The 18,437-nt window shown below is 34.6% G+C and overlaps 1 protein-coding gene across 3 annotated transcripts in view; it reads left to right on the forward strand.

Moving 5' to 3' along the window:
* PAK2 (p21 (RAC1) activated kinase 2) overlaps positions 1 to 18,437 on the forward strand; it is an 82,061-nt gene that overhangs the window by 54,840 nt on the left and 8,784 nt on the right. For all 3 annotated transcript variants that reach the window (XR_014326221.1, XM_082839789.1, XM_082839790.1), the window contains exons 3-12: positions 1,258 to 1,358; positions 1,701 to 1,848; positions 3,581 to 3,612; positions 4,783 to 4,887; positions 5,949 to 6,081; positions 11,051 to 11,114; positions 12,725 to 12,773; positions 13,256 to 13,368; positions 14,675 to 14,792; positions 16,590 to 16,689. Coding sequence is in view for 2 of the 3 variants with exons in the window: in XM_082839789.1 (XP_082695915.1) it covers positions 1,258 to 1,358; positions 1,701 to 1,848; positions 3,581 to 3,612; positions 4,783 to 4,887; positions 5,949 to 6,081; positions 11,051 to 11,114; positions 12,725 to 12,773; positions 13,256 to 13,368; positions 14,675 to 14,792; positions 16,590 to 16,689 (963 nt within the window). In the remaining variant the exon portion in view is untranslated. The remainder of the gene's footprint in view (positions 1 to 1,257; positions 1,359 to 1,700; positions 1,849 to 3,580; positions 3,613 to 4,782; positions 4,888 to 5,948; positions 6,082 to 11,050; positions 11,115 to 12,724; positions 12,774 to 13,255; positions 13,369 to 14,674; positions 14,793 to 16,589; positions 16,690 to 18,437) is intronic.

Here is an 18,437-nt window from a genome sequence, read left to right on the forward strand (position 1 = left end):
ATGCAGCTGAAAAAAATAAAGAAAATAAATTTTAAGAAATAAATAAAAATAAAAAATATATGTATAAAACAAGAAAAACTTCTGAATTCTTTTTAAAAAATAAATAAAAAAAAGAAAGAAAAGGTCACAAGGCTTATACTGTGTAGTTTCAATGCTTATTATAAAACTACAGTAATCCAGGCAGTCTTATACTATTGGCATAAGATAAAGAGATTATTGCAAGAGAGTTGAACATCCAGAAATAGACCTGTGCATATATATATGGTCAGCTGATTTTCAACAGTGGTTCAGAATGAGAAAATGGCTTTGGCCTTCTAAATAGCAACACTGGAAATTAGAAGAAATTCAAAGGGGGATGGTATTTTCAACCTAAATACATATATAGTTAGTCAAGAACTATCATATACAGTTAGTCAAGAACTATAAATTAAAACAAAGGTGTATACCAGAAGAGGAGAACACAGGATACAGAAAATAGATTCTAGCACAGCATAGAAGTGAAGGAATGACCTAGGACCAATAGCTGTGCCAGAAGCCTCCGCATGATAAACTACTGCAGATTAGAGCAAGAGGATCTGAGAGCAAGGTGTCTAGGTGGGGAAAAAAAAGGAACTGATGTGTTTGAATTTACAGAGAATATTATTGATAGGTGTGTGGCAGCAATGTTGTAAAAATAATTGGCAGAACCACAGAAGAACTGGGAAATCTTAAAATGTAACAGTTATTAATGTCAATAAAAAGGAAGAGTTAAGAGTTGCTGCACAAGAAAGGTGATGTGGTCCTTGTAAACTGTTTATATGGTGTATATTATCCATAGTCATAGTAATGTAAATTGCTCTTTCTAGATGAGTATAGCTCACTGGAAATAGGACTTGATAGACTTTGTTTTCCAGATTGTTCGGCATCTGAGGTGTAGTTCTTTATTTATGAGAGAACTGATAATCTAAGGGGCTCTCTCTCTTCTGCCCTGAGGGCTTTTATTCAGGCCTGGTGCTGGGTCAGTCTGTGCGCCTCTTTAAGCAGAACACAGGTTGACACCCTCCCCCTCCTCCCCCCTCCCCCAACCCTGGCCCTTGATGACAGAATAGGTTTCTGTACTTGATTTATCAATTTCCTATCAGCCAATGTTTTTAGGGAAAATTTCTTTTTTAGAATAATTTTATTCCTAGTCTGTTTTGGGAAAACTATAAACATGATTATAAGTACCTTTATTAATCTTGTTTAATTTAAAGAGGTTCTTTTTTTAATGCCCTCTAGGAAGTAAGAAGAAAGAGAAGGAAAGGCCAGAAATTTCTCCTCCATCGGATTTTGAGCACACCATCCATGTTGGCTTTGATGCTGTTACTGGAGAATTCACTGTAAGTTTACCAAGTTGAGACTCATTTATAAAGCAGTACTCAAACCTTTCCTTTCAGTATTAAATTTGAAATTAACTTTTCCATCCACACGTTAACTGTGAATTCTTAGTGCTTTTCTCTTCTTACAAAAGTGTTTGTGTTTAGATGTGTTCTTTTCCTAGGGAGCTGAGCCTATTGATTATAATTTGCAAAATAGATTTAGAAAACCAGACATTTTTTAGAATTTAGTCATACCTACAATTATGTAGATTGATTTGTTTTATATATTTTCTAACTTTCCTCTGGAAATTGATCTAATTAGAGCAATTCAAAACAACTAATTTCTGAATATCTTTTTGTTAGGGCATGCCAGAACAGTGGGCTCGATTATTACAGACCTCCAATATCACCAAACTAGAGCAAAAGAAGAATCCTCAGGCTGTGCTGGATGTCTTAAAGTTCTATGACTCCAACACAGTGAAGCAGAAATATCTGAGCTTTACTCCTCCTGGTAAGACATCAGACCATGGTAAAAGGCTGACTTAAATGGGATTGTAGAGTTGTGGAGCACTTCTGGATAAAAAGATTGCTTCTGAAAAAATTAAAAAGCTAAACTACTTTTTTCCCTGCATACATCCTGCCTTTTGTAAACTCATTGTGGCAGTTCTTATGTATAATTTGGAGTCTGGGGATTATATTAATCTCTTAGTTTTGCCAAAAGTGGGTGTTTGGGCCTTTTGTTTGTTTTTTTCTCTTTACTGTTTTTGAATGAGTTCAGCAATAGAAGGGAAAGAGGCTGAGTTATAGGCATGTTTGTACTAGAAATATATTTATTGTCAGTGGGACAGGTGGTTTTACTATATATAAACGCACAGACTTTGAAGTAAAAAATGCTTGCTCAAAAATTGAAACTCATCACATATATAAACATAAAATGAGCGTTAGAACTAAAAGTATTTTTTCTCAGAATTGGAGTATCATCAGGTAAGAATTGGAGAATAGTGGGGTTTTTTTTAAGTTTATTTGTTCAAATAAGGATTAGAATAAAACCCATACATTACAGTTGATTGTGGTATCTCTTGCATCTCTTATTATTTAGGCTTCCCCTCCCTCACGTTGGTTGCTCTCGTGCTCTCCTTTTCTTGCAGTTTATTTGTTAAAGAAACAGAATCATTTGTCCTGTTTACCTCAGTGTAGATTTTGCTAATTACATCACAGGTTATTATTTAATATGTTTCTCTGTCCTCTCAAGTCATACATGTAGTTGTAAAAAACAATATGATTGAGCTAAAAATCATACATTTAGTTTTAATTAATTGTACTTATTTGATTGCATTCTCATAGAAATAAGGGCTGTGTTGAAGGAAGAAATAGAGCCCACTTGGTAAATCTTGACCTTTTTTACATAGTCTAGTACAACGTTAGCAAAAGGTCAGATTTGTCCCCAACTTTCTTGTCAACTTCTTTTTTTTTTTTTTTTTAATTTATTTTTTTTTTTAACATCTTTATTGGGGTATAATTGCTTTACAATGGTGTATTAGTTTCTGCTTTATAACAAAGTGAATCAGTCATACATAAACATATGTTCCCATATGTCTTCCCTGTTGCGTCTTCTTGTCAACTTCTAAGTCTGTGTAAATGAATAACCTTTTTTTTAATCAGTGTTTGAACAGAGATGGTATATTCATGTGTGTGTGTGTCTGGTCATTTTAAAAGGTAAAACAAAACTTGCTCTTCTAAACTCCAGAATGAATATTGTGGTATTTAGTCTTCATGAACTGTGTTTTGTCTTCAGGGATTTGCTTTCATACTGATCAAAATTTATGTCAGTAATTTTCCTTTGCAGAGTTACTGTTGGTTTCTTTAAGTTCCTTGATAGGCAGTTTGCTGGAGAAAAATATCATTATGAATAGACTTCTGTCTTATTTTAAGAAATGCAGGTATAGTTTCAAATAAAATTTTTTTATTAAGGTATAATTTCATGCTGCAAAAATCACCCACTTGAAGTATACAATTCAATGATTTTTAGCAAATTTACAGAGTTCCATTAAATTTGAGGTTTATAATGTGTAAATTCTTGTTTGAATACTGATATTGTTTTTCTCAAGACTTAATTCAACTTAAAATGAAATCAGTCTAAGAACTTTTTACTTGCTCTGCTTTATCTTTTTTTCCTTGTATTGTATAAAATTGTTTTATTTTTTGAATTGTTAACTTAGCATTATTTTCTGTTTTGTGTTCAGAGAAAGATGGCTTCCCGTCTGGAACACCAGCAGTAAGTTAATATGTTATTTCTTATAGCTCTTGTTCTAATTTAAGTTACCCCAAACAAGTCTCAGTTTTTATTTTACTTTCTGAAATCAATTACAGCCTCCAGAAATAGCTACTTAATATTGACATATGTTTTTAGCTAGCCACTTGATTATTTGAGGAAGCCATATTAAGCAAATAGAATTTCCTCAGGTGATGCTTAAAGTAACTAAAGCTTATGATCTTTAGAGCAGTTTAGCTACTTTTGTTAATGTTTCCATATATAAACATGAACACAAAGAACTTGCCAGCATTTTCCTCTGGCATCATCCTACTGAATATAGACTATGGAAATATACTGAACAATAGAAGCCTGTCAGACTCTTCAGAGTTGTCTGAAACTTTATCTAAGTTATCATGTAAGCACAAATACCTCTTGCAAACAGTAGCTATTTTATTTTCAATTCCTCAGTTAGGAGGACACAGTCTCCTGGAGTTATTTGAAGACTATATGTAATAACATGTAAAGTACCTACTTAGCATACACCTAGCATATAATAAGCTCTGTATAAAGGATAATGCCTTCCTCTTTTGCTTTGTTAGTCACAACTTCTGGTGAATCTAGCTGTTTTAAATAGCCAGAAATCTCTGACTTATACAAAGTCCAGAGGATTTTTGTTTTTGGTCGTAACAAATGAAATGATTGTTTACTTTTTGGGCTTGTTAAAACGGTATAAAATTCTCTATAAAAGGTATGAATTCCCTCTTAAGAATACTTGGTATTTACTGTATACATTTGTTTCATAAACTTTTCTGTAACATATAGAATTACCTTTACTTTTTTTTTTTTTTTTTGTGGTATGTGGGCCTCTCACTGTTGTGGCCTCTCCCATTGTGGAGCACAGGCTCCAGACGTGCAGGCTCAGCGGCCATGGCTCATGGTCCTAGCCGCTCTGCGGCATGTGGGATCTTCCCGGACCGGGGCACGAACCTGTGTCCCCTGCATTGGCAGGTGGACTCTAAACCACTGCGCTACCAGGGAAGCCCCTACCTTTACTTTTTAAATGATTAGATTAGAACCAGTGAGGTTTTATTGCTTTGAAATGAGCTATTAAATATTTTTTCAAGTATGGTGAAAAAGAGAGATAGCCATATTTGACTTGTCTTCCTCACTTCGCTCCTGTGATAAATGCAGCTGAATACCAAGGGTTCGGAAACAGCAGTAGTAACAGAAGAAGACGATGATGATGAAGAGACTCCTCCTCCTGTTATTGCCCCACGACCAGATCATACAAAATCAGTGAGTTTCTGATTAGTGAATTGGGTTGTGTGTGTCTGTGTGTTTTAAAAAGCAGTCTGTATTTAACTTCCAGTGATTAATTTTTTAAAAGTCCTCAGGCTTAAAATGTTTTAATATCAGATATTTGACTAGGAGATCTTTACCTAAACACCACTCATCAAAAAACTAGTTTTTTGAAAATTAAAACCGAATGGATTCTTTAAAAGTTAAAATACTTTTCTCATTTTGTTTTCTTTCTGTATTACACCATCTGTTCCAGAGAACTCATCTGTTTCTCTGCCTCTTTCTGTTTATCTCAGTGCAGAAAAGTACTGTATCTAAAACTTGGATCTTACCTTTTATCCAAAGTACGTATTTAACTCCCATTTAACATTTCTCTTAAAGCCTTGGTATCATTCAAGAGGCTGCCGAGAGTGAAGTTTCTAACAGATATGGGAGAATTTTAATAATAAAAACCTTAGATAGAGACAGAAAGAGTCCTGTCCCTCTCCCTGTACTAATACAAATAAAGTCCAGGGAGCATGATGAAGTGTTGGCACAATAGGCGGGTAAGGCTCCAAGGACTGCCAATGGATCCTCATCTAATGGTAGAGAGCTCTATTTTCTTTACCACTTAGAACTGGCTGTTTGAAATGAAATGGTAGATATTATATTTGTATAAAAAAATTTTGTGGAAATTAATAATAGTTATTTCAACATCAGGGTTTCTTTGCTCCTTATTTCTCTCTTGTAGAAAAAATATGACTTTTAACTTGTACTTCTTTTTGCTTCATTTCTGGCATATTATTTTCAATCTGGTTACACTTAAATTTCATACACAGATCTGCTGTTTTGCTAGACAGACTTTTAAAATATATACATGACGTGCCAAAGAAAAATGTTTCACATTGCATCTTAGTTACCAGTCTTTCATAAGACAAGTCTGAAAATACTATTCTCATTCTTTAGAACACTGAGGACAACTTAGTTTTTGTCAAAAATCAAAGAACTGAACAGTGTGCCAGTAAGAATACCTAAAAATATTTTTCCTCAAGTCTCGGTAATTAACTGTTTCTCTGCAGATTTATACACGGTCTGTAATTGATCCTATTCCTGCACCAGTTGGTGATTCTAATGTTGATAGTGGTGCCAAGACTTCAGACAAACAGAAAAAGAAGGCCAAAATGACAGATGAAGAGATTATGGAGAAATTAAGTATGTTAACTACATTTTACATTATTCTTAAATTGTTAACAGCCCCTGAAACATTTGGCCCAGGTGGATCTTGATTTATGTCTTATATGTTGGCTTAAGACATAAAAAATAAATTGTTTTCTTTTAGGAACAACAGCTTCAATTAATGTAGTAAAGCCAAAATAATACTGTTCTTTGCTTTCTTATTATTATGTGCTGGCTAGTGAGCAGCATCTTTGCAAAATAGTCAGTACCTTGGGGAGCAATACTTCTCAAAGGGCCAAATCTATGGGTCCTAGTTGGAAACTTTATCAAAGGAAGTTTGTATATATTTATGCACACCTGTAGAATAAAATATGCCCCTAAATAACTAAACAAAATGGCCTATATAGTTAATATGTGTAAGCATAAAATATATTTTTTTCTCTTCTCCTTTTTCATCCATCAGCTATCATTGGCCTGGATCAAGCACTGGAAATAATACACACAGTGCCAGAGAGGGTAGCAATAACATTCTCACTACAAGTCTATAGCAACTTTAGTAATAAAGGATACTGACCTAGAGGGATCAAGGAAAAATATTATGTATTGGCAGTAGGCTTGAGGTTGGGTACCTATGTAAAACTGGATTATATCTGTGAATTTCTTTGATATGCCCCTCTCTCTTTTTACCTAGTGAAAGTTTAAGTGAAAATTTAGTGTGGTTTTCTCATGTTTTGACTTACTGTTAATACGAATATAAGTTAGAGTTTTATGTACGATATCCTAATTTTAAAATCTGTTTCTCAAGAAAAATCTCAAACAAACAACCTAACCTTACACCTAAAGCAACTAGAGAAAGAAGAACAAACAAAACCTAAAGTTAGTAGAAGGAAAGAAATCATAAAGATCAGAGCAGAAATAAATGAAATAGAGACAAAGAAGACAGTAGCAAAGATCAATAAAACTAAAGGCTGGTTCTTTGAAAAGATAAACAAAATTGATAAACTTTAGCCAGACTCATCAAGAAAAAAAGGGACTGGACTCAAATCAATAAAATTAGAAAAGAAAAAGGGGAAGTTACAACGGACACCACAGAAATACAAAGGATCATAAGAGACTACTACAAGCAACTGTATGCCAATAAAATGGACAACCTGGAAGAAATGGACAAATTCTTAGAAAAATACAACCTTCCAAGGCTAAACCAGGAAGAAATAGAAAATATGAACAGACCAATCACAAGCACTGAAATTGAAACTGTGATTTAAAAACTCCCAACAAACAAAAGTCCAAGACCTGATGGCTTCACAGGCGAATTCCATCAGACATTTACAGAAGAGCTAACTCCTGTCCTTCTGAAACTGTTCCAAAAAATTGCAGAGGAAGGAAAACTCTTAAACTCATTCTGTGAGGCCACCATCACCCTGACACCAAAACCAGAGAAAGATACCACAAAAGAAGAAAATTACAGCCAGTATCACTGATGAACATATCACTGATGCAAAAATAATCAACAAAATAGTAGCAGTCCAGATCCAATAATACTGTAAAAGTATCATACACCATGATCAATTGGTATTTATCCCAGGGATGCAAGGATTTTTCAATATCCACAAATCAAGCAGTGTGATACACCACACCCACAAATTGAAGAATAAAAACCATATGATCATCTCAACAGATGCAGAAAAAGCTTTTGACAAAATTCGGCACACATATATGATAAAAAACTCTCCAGAAAGTGGGCATAGAGGGAACATAGCTCAACATAATAAAGGGCATATACTACAAACCTAGAGCTAATATCACACTCAATGGTGAAAAGCTGAAAGCATTTCCTCTAAGATCAGGAACAAGACAAGGATGTCCACTCTCACCACTATTATTCAGCATAGTTTTGGAAGTCCTAGCTACAGCAGTCAGAGAAGAAAAAGAAATAAAAGGTATTCAGACTGGAAAACAAGAAGTTAAACTGTCACTGTTTGCAGATGACATGATAGTATGCATAGTAGATCCTAAAGATGCTACCAGAAAACTACTAGAGCTAATCAATGAATTTGGTAAAGTTGCAGGTTACAAAATTAATACACAGAAATCTGTTGCATTTCTATACACTGACAACGAAAGATCAGAAAGAGAAGTTCAAGAAACAATCCCATATACCATTGCATCAAAAGAATAAAATACCTAGGAGTAAACCTACCTAAGGAGACAAAAGACCTGTACTCCGAAAACTATACAACGCTGATGAAAGAAATCAAAGAAGACAAACAGATGGAAAGATACACCATGTTCGTGGATTGGAAGAATCAATATTGTCAAAATGACTATACTACCCAAGGCAATCTACAGATTCATTGCAATCCCTATCAGATTACCAATGGCATTTTTCACAGAACTAGAACAAGAAAATCATAAAATTTGTATGGAGACACAAAAGACCCCAAATAGCCAAGGCAATCTGGAGAAGGAAAAACGGAACTGGAGGAATCAGGCTCCCTGACTTCAGACTATACTACAAAGCTACAGTCATCAAAACAGTATGGTACTGGCACACAAATAGAAATATAGATCAGTGGAACAGGATAGAAAGCCCAGAAATAAACCCATGCACCTGTGATCAATTAATCTACAACAAAGGAGGCAAGACTACACAATGGTGGAAAGACAGTCTCTTAAACAAATGGTTGCAGGAAAACTGGACAGCTACGTGTAAAAAAATGAAATTAGATCATTCTTTAGCGCCATATACAAAAATAAGCTCAAAAATGGATTAAAGACCTAAATGTGAGACTGGACACTCTAAAATTCCTAGAGGAAAACATAAGCAGAACACTCTCTGACATAAATTGCAACAATATCTTTTTCGATCTGTCTCCCAGAATAATGTAAATAAAAACAAAAATAAACGGGACCTAATTAAACTCAAAAGCTTTTGCCCAGCAAAGGAAACCATAAACAAAACGAAAAGACAACCCACAGATTGGGAGAAAATATTTGCAAATGATGTGACTAACAAGGGATTAGTCTCCAAAATTTACAAACAGTTCGTGAGGCTTAATATTAGAACAAACAACCCAATCAAAAAATGGGCAGAAGACCTAAATAGGTATTTCTCCAAGAAGACACAGGTGGCCGAGAGACACATGAAAAGATGTTCAACATCACTAATTATTAGAGAAATGCAAGTTAAAACTACAATGAGATATCACCTCACACCAGTCAAAAATGGCTTTCATCAAAAAATCCACAAACAATAAATGCTGGAGAGGGTGCGGAGAGATGGGAACCCTCCTACACTGTTGGTGGGAATGTGAATTGGAACAACACTATGGAGAACAGTATAGAAGTTCCTTAAAAACCTGGAAGTAGAGCTACCACATGACACTACAGTCCCACTCCTGGGCGTATACCTGGAGAAAAACATGGTCCGAAAGGGTGCATTCACCCCAGTGTTCATTGGAACACTGTTTATGATAGCCAAGACATGGAAGCAACCTAAATGTCCATCGACAGAGGAATGGATAAAGAAGATGTGGTACGTACATACAATGGAATATTACTCAGCCATTAAAAAGAATGAAATAATGCCATTTGCAGCACCACGGATGGACCTAGAGATTGTTATATTGAGTGAAGTAAGTAAGAGAAATATCATATGATATCCCTTATATGGGCAATCTAAAAAGAAATGATACAAATGAACTTATTTACAAAACAGAAACAGACTCACAGACTTAGAGAATGAACTTTCGGTTACCAGGGGGGAAGAATGGGGGAAAGGATAGTTAGGGAGTTTGGAATTGTCATGTAGGCATTGCTATATTTAAAATGGATAACCAGGGACTTCCCTGGTAGTACAGTGGTTTAGAATCCGCCTGCCAATTCAGGGGACATGGATTCGATCAGTTGTCCGGGAAGATCCCACATGCCACGGAGCAACTAAGCCCATGTGCCACAACTACTGAGCCTGCGTGCCACAACTACTGAAGCCTGCACTCCTAGAGCCCGTGCTCCACAACAAGAGAAGCCACAGCAATGAGAAGTCTGTGCACCGCAACAAAGAGTAGCCCCCGCTCACCACAACTAGAGAAAGCCCTCGCGTAGCAACGAAGACCCAACACAAGCAAAATTAAAAAAATTTTTTTTAATTAAAAAAAAAAAAGTATAACCAACAAAGACCTACTGTATAGCACAGGGAACTCTGCCCAATGTTACGTGGCAGCCTGGATGGAAGGGGAGTTTGGGGGAGAGTGGATACATGTATATGTATGGCTGAGTCCCTTTGCTGTGCACCTGAAACTATCACAACATTGTTAATCAGCTATACTCCAATGTAAAATTAAAAGTTAAATAAAGTAAAATAAAACCTGTTTCTTAGTTGTGACATAGTGAACTTTCCTAAAACAGATGTATGATTAGTTCACATTAGAGTAATGTTTATAGTAATAAGTGATTTCCTAAATATATTGAAAGATATAAGATATACGAGAAGAGTCAGAAAAGCCATTTAGGGTTTTTCATTTGGGTATTTTATATATATATATAAATATTTTTTCTCATAGTAAGTAGTTTTATAACTTATCATTAGTTTAGTACATTTCAGTGGAGTATGATAAGTAGGATGACCAACTTTTCCTTTCCCCGGGAATTTACCAGTTTTAAGACTGAACATGCCACAATCCTAAAACCCCCTTAGTCTCAAGAAAACTAGTACGGTTGGTCATTCTAAAACGTGGTCATTTTGAGGAGGTGGGATAATCAAGACATTAGTTAGGAGGTCTAACCTAGTGGAAATAATGTGTCTTCTTGCTTCTGATACTTTTTTATTTTTGTTAATTGTTTCTTCAGTGTTTGAAACAGACATTATTTTTGAAACTTAGTGTTATGTTTGAAAACTTCTAAAATCAGTGGAGGTTATTAAAAGAAATAATGTTACCAGAATTAGTTTACAATTTTTAAATGCTTGACTGAGTTTCCAACTTCTTGTTGTTTTTGTTTAAAATAGGAACTATTGTAAGCATAGGTGACCCTAAGAAAAAATACACAAGATATGAAAAAATTGGGCAAGGGTAAGTATTTGTGACTGTATTACCAGAATATTCATTATTTCCTGGGTGCCCAGCATGATATCTCTTTTGCCTGCTGACATTGAGCACTTCTGGTATTCTATGAGTAGTATCCTTGGATTTGTGTAAATAAGTAATGCGTTTATTTCTAGATGCTATTAAAATACTGTACTACTTAGCAGTGATTGTGCATTGTTTCTTCTTAAGTGTTATTTTGCGTTGGTGATAAGAAATTAGATGGGTGGGAAAATTGCCTGGCAAATATTTAAAAGACAGTAAGAAAATTTACTACAGGATTATAGTTTTAAAAACCTGCATTTTAATCACATCATTAAGTATGGATATTTAATTCTACTGATCTTCTGATTGTGTTCAATCATTTGTATTTTTTAAAAAATTATTATTATTATTTTTTGGCTGTGCCACATGGCTCATGGGATCTTAGTTCCCTGAGCAGAGACTGAACCCAGGCCTCCTGCAGTGGAAACGTGGAGTCCTAACCACTGCACCTCCAGGGAATTCCCAATAATTTGTATTTTTAAACTATGCTAACTGAAATCTTTTTTTCTGTTGCTTGGGAGCAAATGAACATCTTGAATTTTTAATGTTATTAATCTCTGGAAAGTGTTCTGTCAGTTTAGAAAGTGAGCTTGAGTCTTTTTGAAAACTTCCTTATGAATTTCTTTTTAAAAACCAAATTCACTTACGGCACTGGTTTTAATAACAAGAAATTGAAAATCATGTTAATATTCTTCTGCCTGAGAATGGATAAATTGTAAATAGTATACTGGATAATATATGTAATAATTACAAGTGAACAAGGATAACACCTATCCATATGGATGACCATCCCCAATCCAGTGTTGAATTAAAAAAGCAAATTATAGGAAAATACATAAAATGAAATCATTTATATGAAGTTAAAAAATTGGGGCTTCCCTGGTGGCGCAGTGGTTGAGAGTCCGCTTGCCGATACAGGGGACACGGGTTCGTGCCCTGGTCTGGGAACATCCCACATGCTGCGGAGTGGCTGAGCCTGCGCGTCCAGAGCCTGTGCTCCGCAACGGGAGAGGCCACAACAGTGAGAGGCCCGCGTGCCACAAAAAAAAAAAAAAAAAAAAATTATGTGAAACATTTTCTATAGCGGTACACACCGCTATTGAAAGTATAGAGTATAAAGTATAGAGAAATACATGTAAATGATGCACATCAAATACAGAATAAATACCCAATATAGATTACTTTAGGGAGGAGGTAGGATGCCTTTGGAAAGGGCACATAAGAACCTTCAAATTTATTTGTAGTTCTTTGTTTCTTAAACAGGGCAGTGGATCCATGAGTATATGTGACTTTTTTCTTTCTTTTCTTTATCTTTTTTCTGTATTTTTGTAGATCTGAAATTTATGACAAATTTCTAACATAAGTTTTGGCCTCAAGAATTGCCTCTTTTTCTTATTTTTTCCCCCTTTGTTTTTGCTTTTACTTCTTTTAAAGATGTTTAGTCTTAAACGTTCTTTAACCTCTTTTTAGTTGTTCTGAGTATAAAGTCTTTGGATGTTATAAATGAGAATGATTTCGAAACCTTAAATCTGGTTATGTCTTTTTTTCCCTAGGGCTTCTGGCACAGTTTTCACTGCTACTGATGTGGCATTGGGACAAGAGGTAGCTACTTTTTCATACTTCTGGGTGTTACCATTAGCTTTTAATATGGGAAGAAACTAGATCTGCCTGTGAATAATCAGTAAGGAATTTCTTGCAGTTGAATATGTTGAAAGAATTACTCTAGGTAATTTTATAGCACTTTCCTTATTGAGGGGAAAAAAGAAGTAATTATGTGTTTGGTTTCATAAATAAATATTTTAAAAATTATTTTCCCAGCTTGGGATGAAAAAAGGATTAATTCCTGGCACTGGGCTGACCTTGCATTTAGATTTCAAGAGAAATCTAAAAATATTTAAGCTCTGTGTATTACAAAGAATTGTGCATAGGCAGTGTGGAAGTTAAAGTACTGCCTATGAGTAAATTATAATCTCATCGTATAGTATGTATGTAATAAATTAGATTATTAACTGATCTGTGTTTGTAATTTTCTAAGAGTATTAGGAAACTTGTTCTGACTTTTTTTTTTCCTGTTTCCATCATAGGTTGCTATTAAGCAGATTAACTTACAGAAACAGCCAAAGAAGGAATTGATCATTAATGAGATTCTGGTGATGAAAGAATTAAAGAATCCCAACATAGTTAACTTCTTAGACAGGTAAATATAAATATTTCTTAAACATTGGGAGAAAAATGTTGAAATTTTAAGTCTCATGGTTTTGGGGGCTAGCCAGTTTAGTTAGACTAAGGTTGAGTGTCAACACTGAAAAATAAACTTGAAGGAGGAGGAGAGGTAAAAATAGCATATTACAGTTTAGAAGGTCCTTTTTCTACATAGCTGTCACTTGGCAAGTGAGAGAAGGCAGTTAAATGAAGGACATTGCTGCTGGTGCTCATATGAATTACAAATGATCAGAAGCAGAAACATTAAGGAAACGTTGGCTATGATTCATGTCTTGACTGACAGAGGTGACCAGCCACACAGTTTTTAAACTTTCAAGTCAATTTTGATTTCAAATTTTGTCTTTCATGGGCAAATAGCATGTTTATCAAAACCTCACTTAATTTAGGAATTGATGTTAAATAGGAGAACAAAAAGTAGAAGAGAAAATTATGTATCTTACATTTTTTATTTTTTTAATTTTTAAATTTTTTTATATTTGGCCGCACCATGTGGCATATGGGATTTTAGTTCCCCAACCAGGGCTTGAACCCGAGCCCTAGGCAGTGAGAGCTCAGAGTCCTAACCAGTGGACCGCCAGGGAATTACCTTACATCTGTTTTTTTTTTAAAGCAGTTACATATATGTGAATGAAAGAAGAATTGTAGAAAAACAAATGAAAATTATAGTAGTGATTATATTGGAGATAGGGAATCATAGGTGATTTTTTTTTAATTTCCATATTTAAATTTGTTTTGAATGGGTTAAAAGAAAACACATTTTTAGACTTTAGGGCTAGCTCTGGGGACCATGTTCATAGAAAAAAACTTTCCAGGTACATTTCTCTGCTTTTTAAAATAGTATTTCAAGTCAGTAAAGCATGGTGGTTAAAATAAGTCATAAGCTTTGGAATCAGTTGTGCTTGGCTTCAGGTTCTTGTTCTGGCACTTACTGGCTGTGTGACCTTGGATGAGTTACTTAGCCTTTCCAAGCCTCCATCTCTTCATCTGTAAAAAAGGACAAATCATTCCTGCCATACAAGGTTATTTGAATTGGAATAAACACTCAAGTTAGAATTGTAGGCAAAATTTTAAAGTGATTTGGGAAAATCATAATGACCCTCAGGTATTTTTTTTTGTGTGCTGTTCCATAGCAACTCTTCAGTTTTCTTCCCAGCTATCAAAGCTACCAGCTTTCTAGTTTTTTTAATTAGGATTCCTAACATTTGAATTCTTCAATATAGAGTGCCACGTGTTTAGAAAAAGTGAAAGTGTGAATGTATTTTGTATGTTCTTTTTTTTAGTTACCTGGTGGGAGACGAATTGTTTGTGGTAATGGAGTACCTCGCTGGGGGATCACTTACTGATGTTGTAACAGAGACCTGCATGGATGAAGCACAGATTGCTGCTGTATGCAGAGAGGTGAGTTTGCTCCCTTTTTGAAAAGTTACAGTAACAATGTGGTTAACAGGATGTGAAAAGAAGCAAATTTTTAGTTATTATCCAAGCAGGATACTTTTAAGGGTGAGAGGGAGTGCCATTAAAAATACACCACTCAACAGTGGAAACAAGGACAAAGTGGTACACATCTTCACCCTAAGTATTAATTAATAAGTTTACTTGTGGCCTTATCGATCTCTTTAAAGGTGACCAATGAGATGATATTCATTAATGAATTTGAGACATACTGTTTGCTTAGGCTAGTAGAATTCTGCCACATTGCCTAGACCTAAGCCAAAAATGAGCCTTTCTTTCTTCCATGTAATCTTTTCCTACAGATGAGACTTAGGTTAATGATTTGCTTATTGTCATTAAAACTGCAACAGTACTTTCTTCGAGTACCCTAGGAATCATTGTCACAAAGGACAAAATTGTAAAAGTTCTTACGACTATTACGTTTCCTGTGGTTTGGCTTTCAGCATTTTTACAGTGAATTATAAGTAAATTATAAACTTTGTTCATGTAAGAACAGTATATGTGATGTTTTTCCTTTTTCAGCTTTTATTAGGTGTTTTTTAAAAACTATTCTTTGAAACTTTTAATTCTAATGTAATTATGCTTCACCTAAGGGGAGCCCTCTTGACTCTTTCAGGAGGGAAACAATAATATATCCCTTAACAAAGAATGTTTGATCACTTAAAAGCTGATAAAAACTTAAGGATTTATCTATTTATACTTGTTTTTCTAATAATTTTTTCATAATCAATATAAGATTATTTTAGTAGTTCCTCTAATTGTGATAACATTTGTTTCTATTTGTTTACACAAGTATTTTTCTGGGGATTTGTTCTTTTCAGGAATCTGCTTAAATGCTTGGTAAATGTATTGCAGTAATACACAGTTAATCTGGTTTTTTTCTTTGAATAGTAGATTATTTTGAGTGAGATTTTTGTTATTAATGATGTACAGACTTTACTTGTTGTTCTACTTTAGTGGGGTTAAGAAATAAAAACAACTTTTTCCAAGTTACAATTTATACTCAGTTTACATTAAAAAAACACAGCAAGCAGATTTTTTAAATTGAATTTCATTCTTGTTTTTAAGGAAGTAAGAGTAGTTCTTCTGCTCTTTTGACTCAGTGCTTTCTGAAATATGGCATAAGACGGAAGTGGTGTCCAGGATCATCACTGGTGTCTAGGGTGTGGGTATAGCTTTATGTAAAACCTACCATAGAAGAAATGAAGAAAACATTTTACATAGCATTGAACGGCTGGAGAGAACCAGACCCGCAGTGGCTTACATTGATTAGACTTTGGCATATTTCAGATTCAAATGGAAATGATAAGTTTATCCTTTACTGTTGAAATGATTTCTAAAAAGCCTTGTGCATATTTACCAAGTGCTGCATACCTTTAGGCATTTAAACCTGAGCAGGCCTAGAAATCATGTAGACCCACCCACCATTTCATAAATGAGAATATTGAAGACTAAGTGATATTCTATGGTATTAAATAATCTGTGGCAGAAATAGGCCTAGATAAGACATTATATAATAATTGTCTCTGGATAAGAGCAGAGAGTGGGAAGAGGGGGATCTAATTATTTTAGGTGTCTTATTTTCACAACTGCATGTGACAGGATTTTTTTCTTCATAAATGTATTATTAGAGTATCTTCTGCTGGTTACTAGAGGTGGTGCTCAGGTCATAAATAGTGTATGTGAACTTCCCTTAGACTTTTCAGGGACTGTTTCATTGATAGGTGTTTTTCTCCTGTTCAGTGTTTACAGGCATTGGAGTTTTTACATGCTAATCAAGTGATCCACAGAGACATCAAAAGTGACAATGTGCTTTTGGGCATGGAAGGATCTGTTAAACTTAGTGAGTAACAAGTGAATAAATAACATTTATATGTTACTTATAATTTTCTGCCTTTTGTTTAAGTAAAAACCCTCTTCTGCTATTAACATTTTTATGACAATACATGCAGTGGGGGAGAATAGTAGTAAAAAGATATGGACTGTCAGCTGGACAGCTTGAGTTTAAATAGCGGATCTGCTACTACTTGCTGAATAATTTTGGGTGAGTTACGTAATCTCTTTTTGTGTCCATTTTCTCATTTGTATGATAAGGAAAATAACAGTACCTATCTCAGAGAATTCTTCTGAGTAGTAAAAATGTAAAGCATTGAGGAACAGTGTCTGGGACTATTATAATGTTGGTGCTGTCTTCCAAACATAAACTTGGATTTATCTCTGCTACCTGTTGGGGTAGGTTTTTGTCATTATGCTGTTCATCTTTCTCTGGATTTGGTAGATGGTGGCCTAATTGGGGGAGGGCTGTATGACCGTTATGTCAGAGATGACAAGGTCTGAAAAAAACCATGTGTAAACCTCTTTCCCTAATTAACTTCTGTATCAGACATGGTAGAGTCATGGAAAAAAAACCCAAAAACTCCTTTCCTCTGCTGGCTATAATCTCAGTTCCAACCATGTCCTCTGGAGGATTCAAGAAGACCTTCTACTGAGGTTTCTCCAACTATGCAAAATTCAAGGCATTTCTTAGATCAGGAGACCAAAAACTTTTTCTTCTGTTTGCCTAGAGAGTTTGGCTCCTTTTTCAACATCTCCTTTTTTAAGATAGATACTCCAAAGGTTATTCAACCACAAGAAAAGGGGACCCAGGTTCTGTCAGATAGTCAGAATATATAGTTAATAATTGTAATTTTAGTGGGAAAACTAGAAATTGACATTCTCATACACTTTTGGTGGATACACAGGTAACTAAATTTGACTTTTTTGGTTAATATGTTACCATGGCTCTGCCACTTACTAGATGAATGATCTTGGATAAGTTATCTAAAAATATGTATGCCTCAGTTTCTCCATTTGTAAAATGGAAATCATAACAGTAGTAAATATGCCTGTCTCATAAAATTATCATGAGGTATGTTAATTCTTATGAGGTATTATACTTGGAACAGTTACAAGCACTCATTTTAGCTGTAAATGTTATGATTTGACCTAACAATTGCTCTTTTAGGATTCTCTCCTATAGAATTACTGAACATATGTACAGCAATAAGTACAAAAATGTTCTCTGCAACCTTGTAAATAAAGTCCAACAATATCTTAAATGTCTCGTAGTACAGAAATGGTTAAATACATTATGGTATTTTTATGTTCCGTGAAGTTGTGTAGTTATAATAGTGAGGTGGGTTAATGTACTAATATGGAAAGATATCTAAAAAATTAGGTTTTAAAAAGCAGTTTACAAAATATCCTAACTAGGTAAAATAAATCAGTTAGTTCACGGGTATTATTTGTACATTTGGAAATGCATAACGAAGAGTCTAAAGCTTACAAACCTAAATGTTAACAGTGTTTACAAATGGAGTAGAATGGGTTTAACAGTAGAAGGAAGGAAAAAATTCTGGATTCTCATCTTGACTTTTCCACTAAATTAATACTGGGTACTAAATTAGGCATTCTGCTCTTCAGTTATAAAATGAGGTGCTTGGAATAGAGTAATGCTGGTGAAGACCTTGTAGGTACAGTTGCAGTTAAACATGTTCTTTTCCTAGGCTCTCTGCTGAGTCGGATGCTTATTATTATTAATTCTAGCTTCTT

The sequence above is a fragment of the Leucopleurus acutus genome (assembly GCF_964270905.1).
Source record: "Leucopleurus acutus genome assembly, chromosome: 5".
NCBI classification, from domain to species: Eukaryota; Metazoa; Chordata; class Mammalia; order Artiodactyla; family Delphinidae; genus Leucopleurus; species Leucopleurus acutus.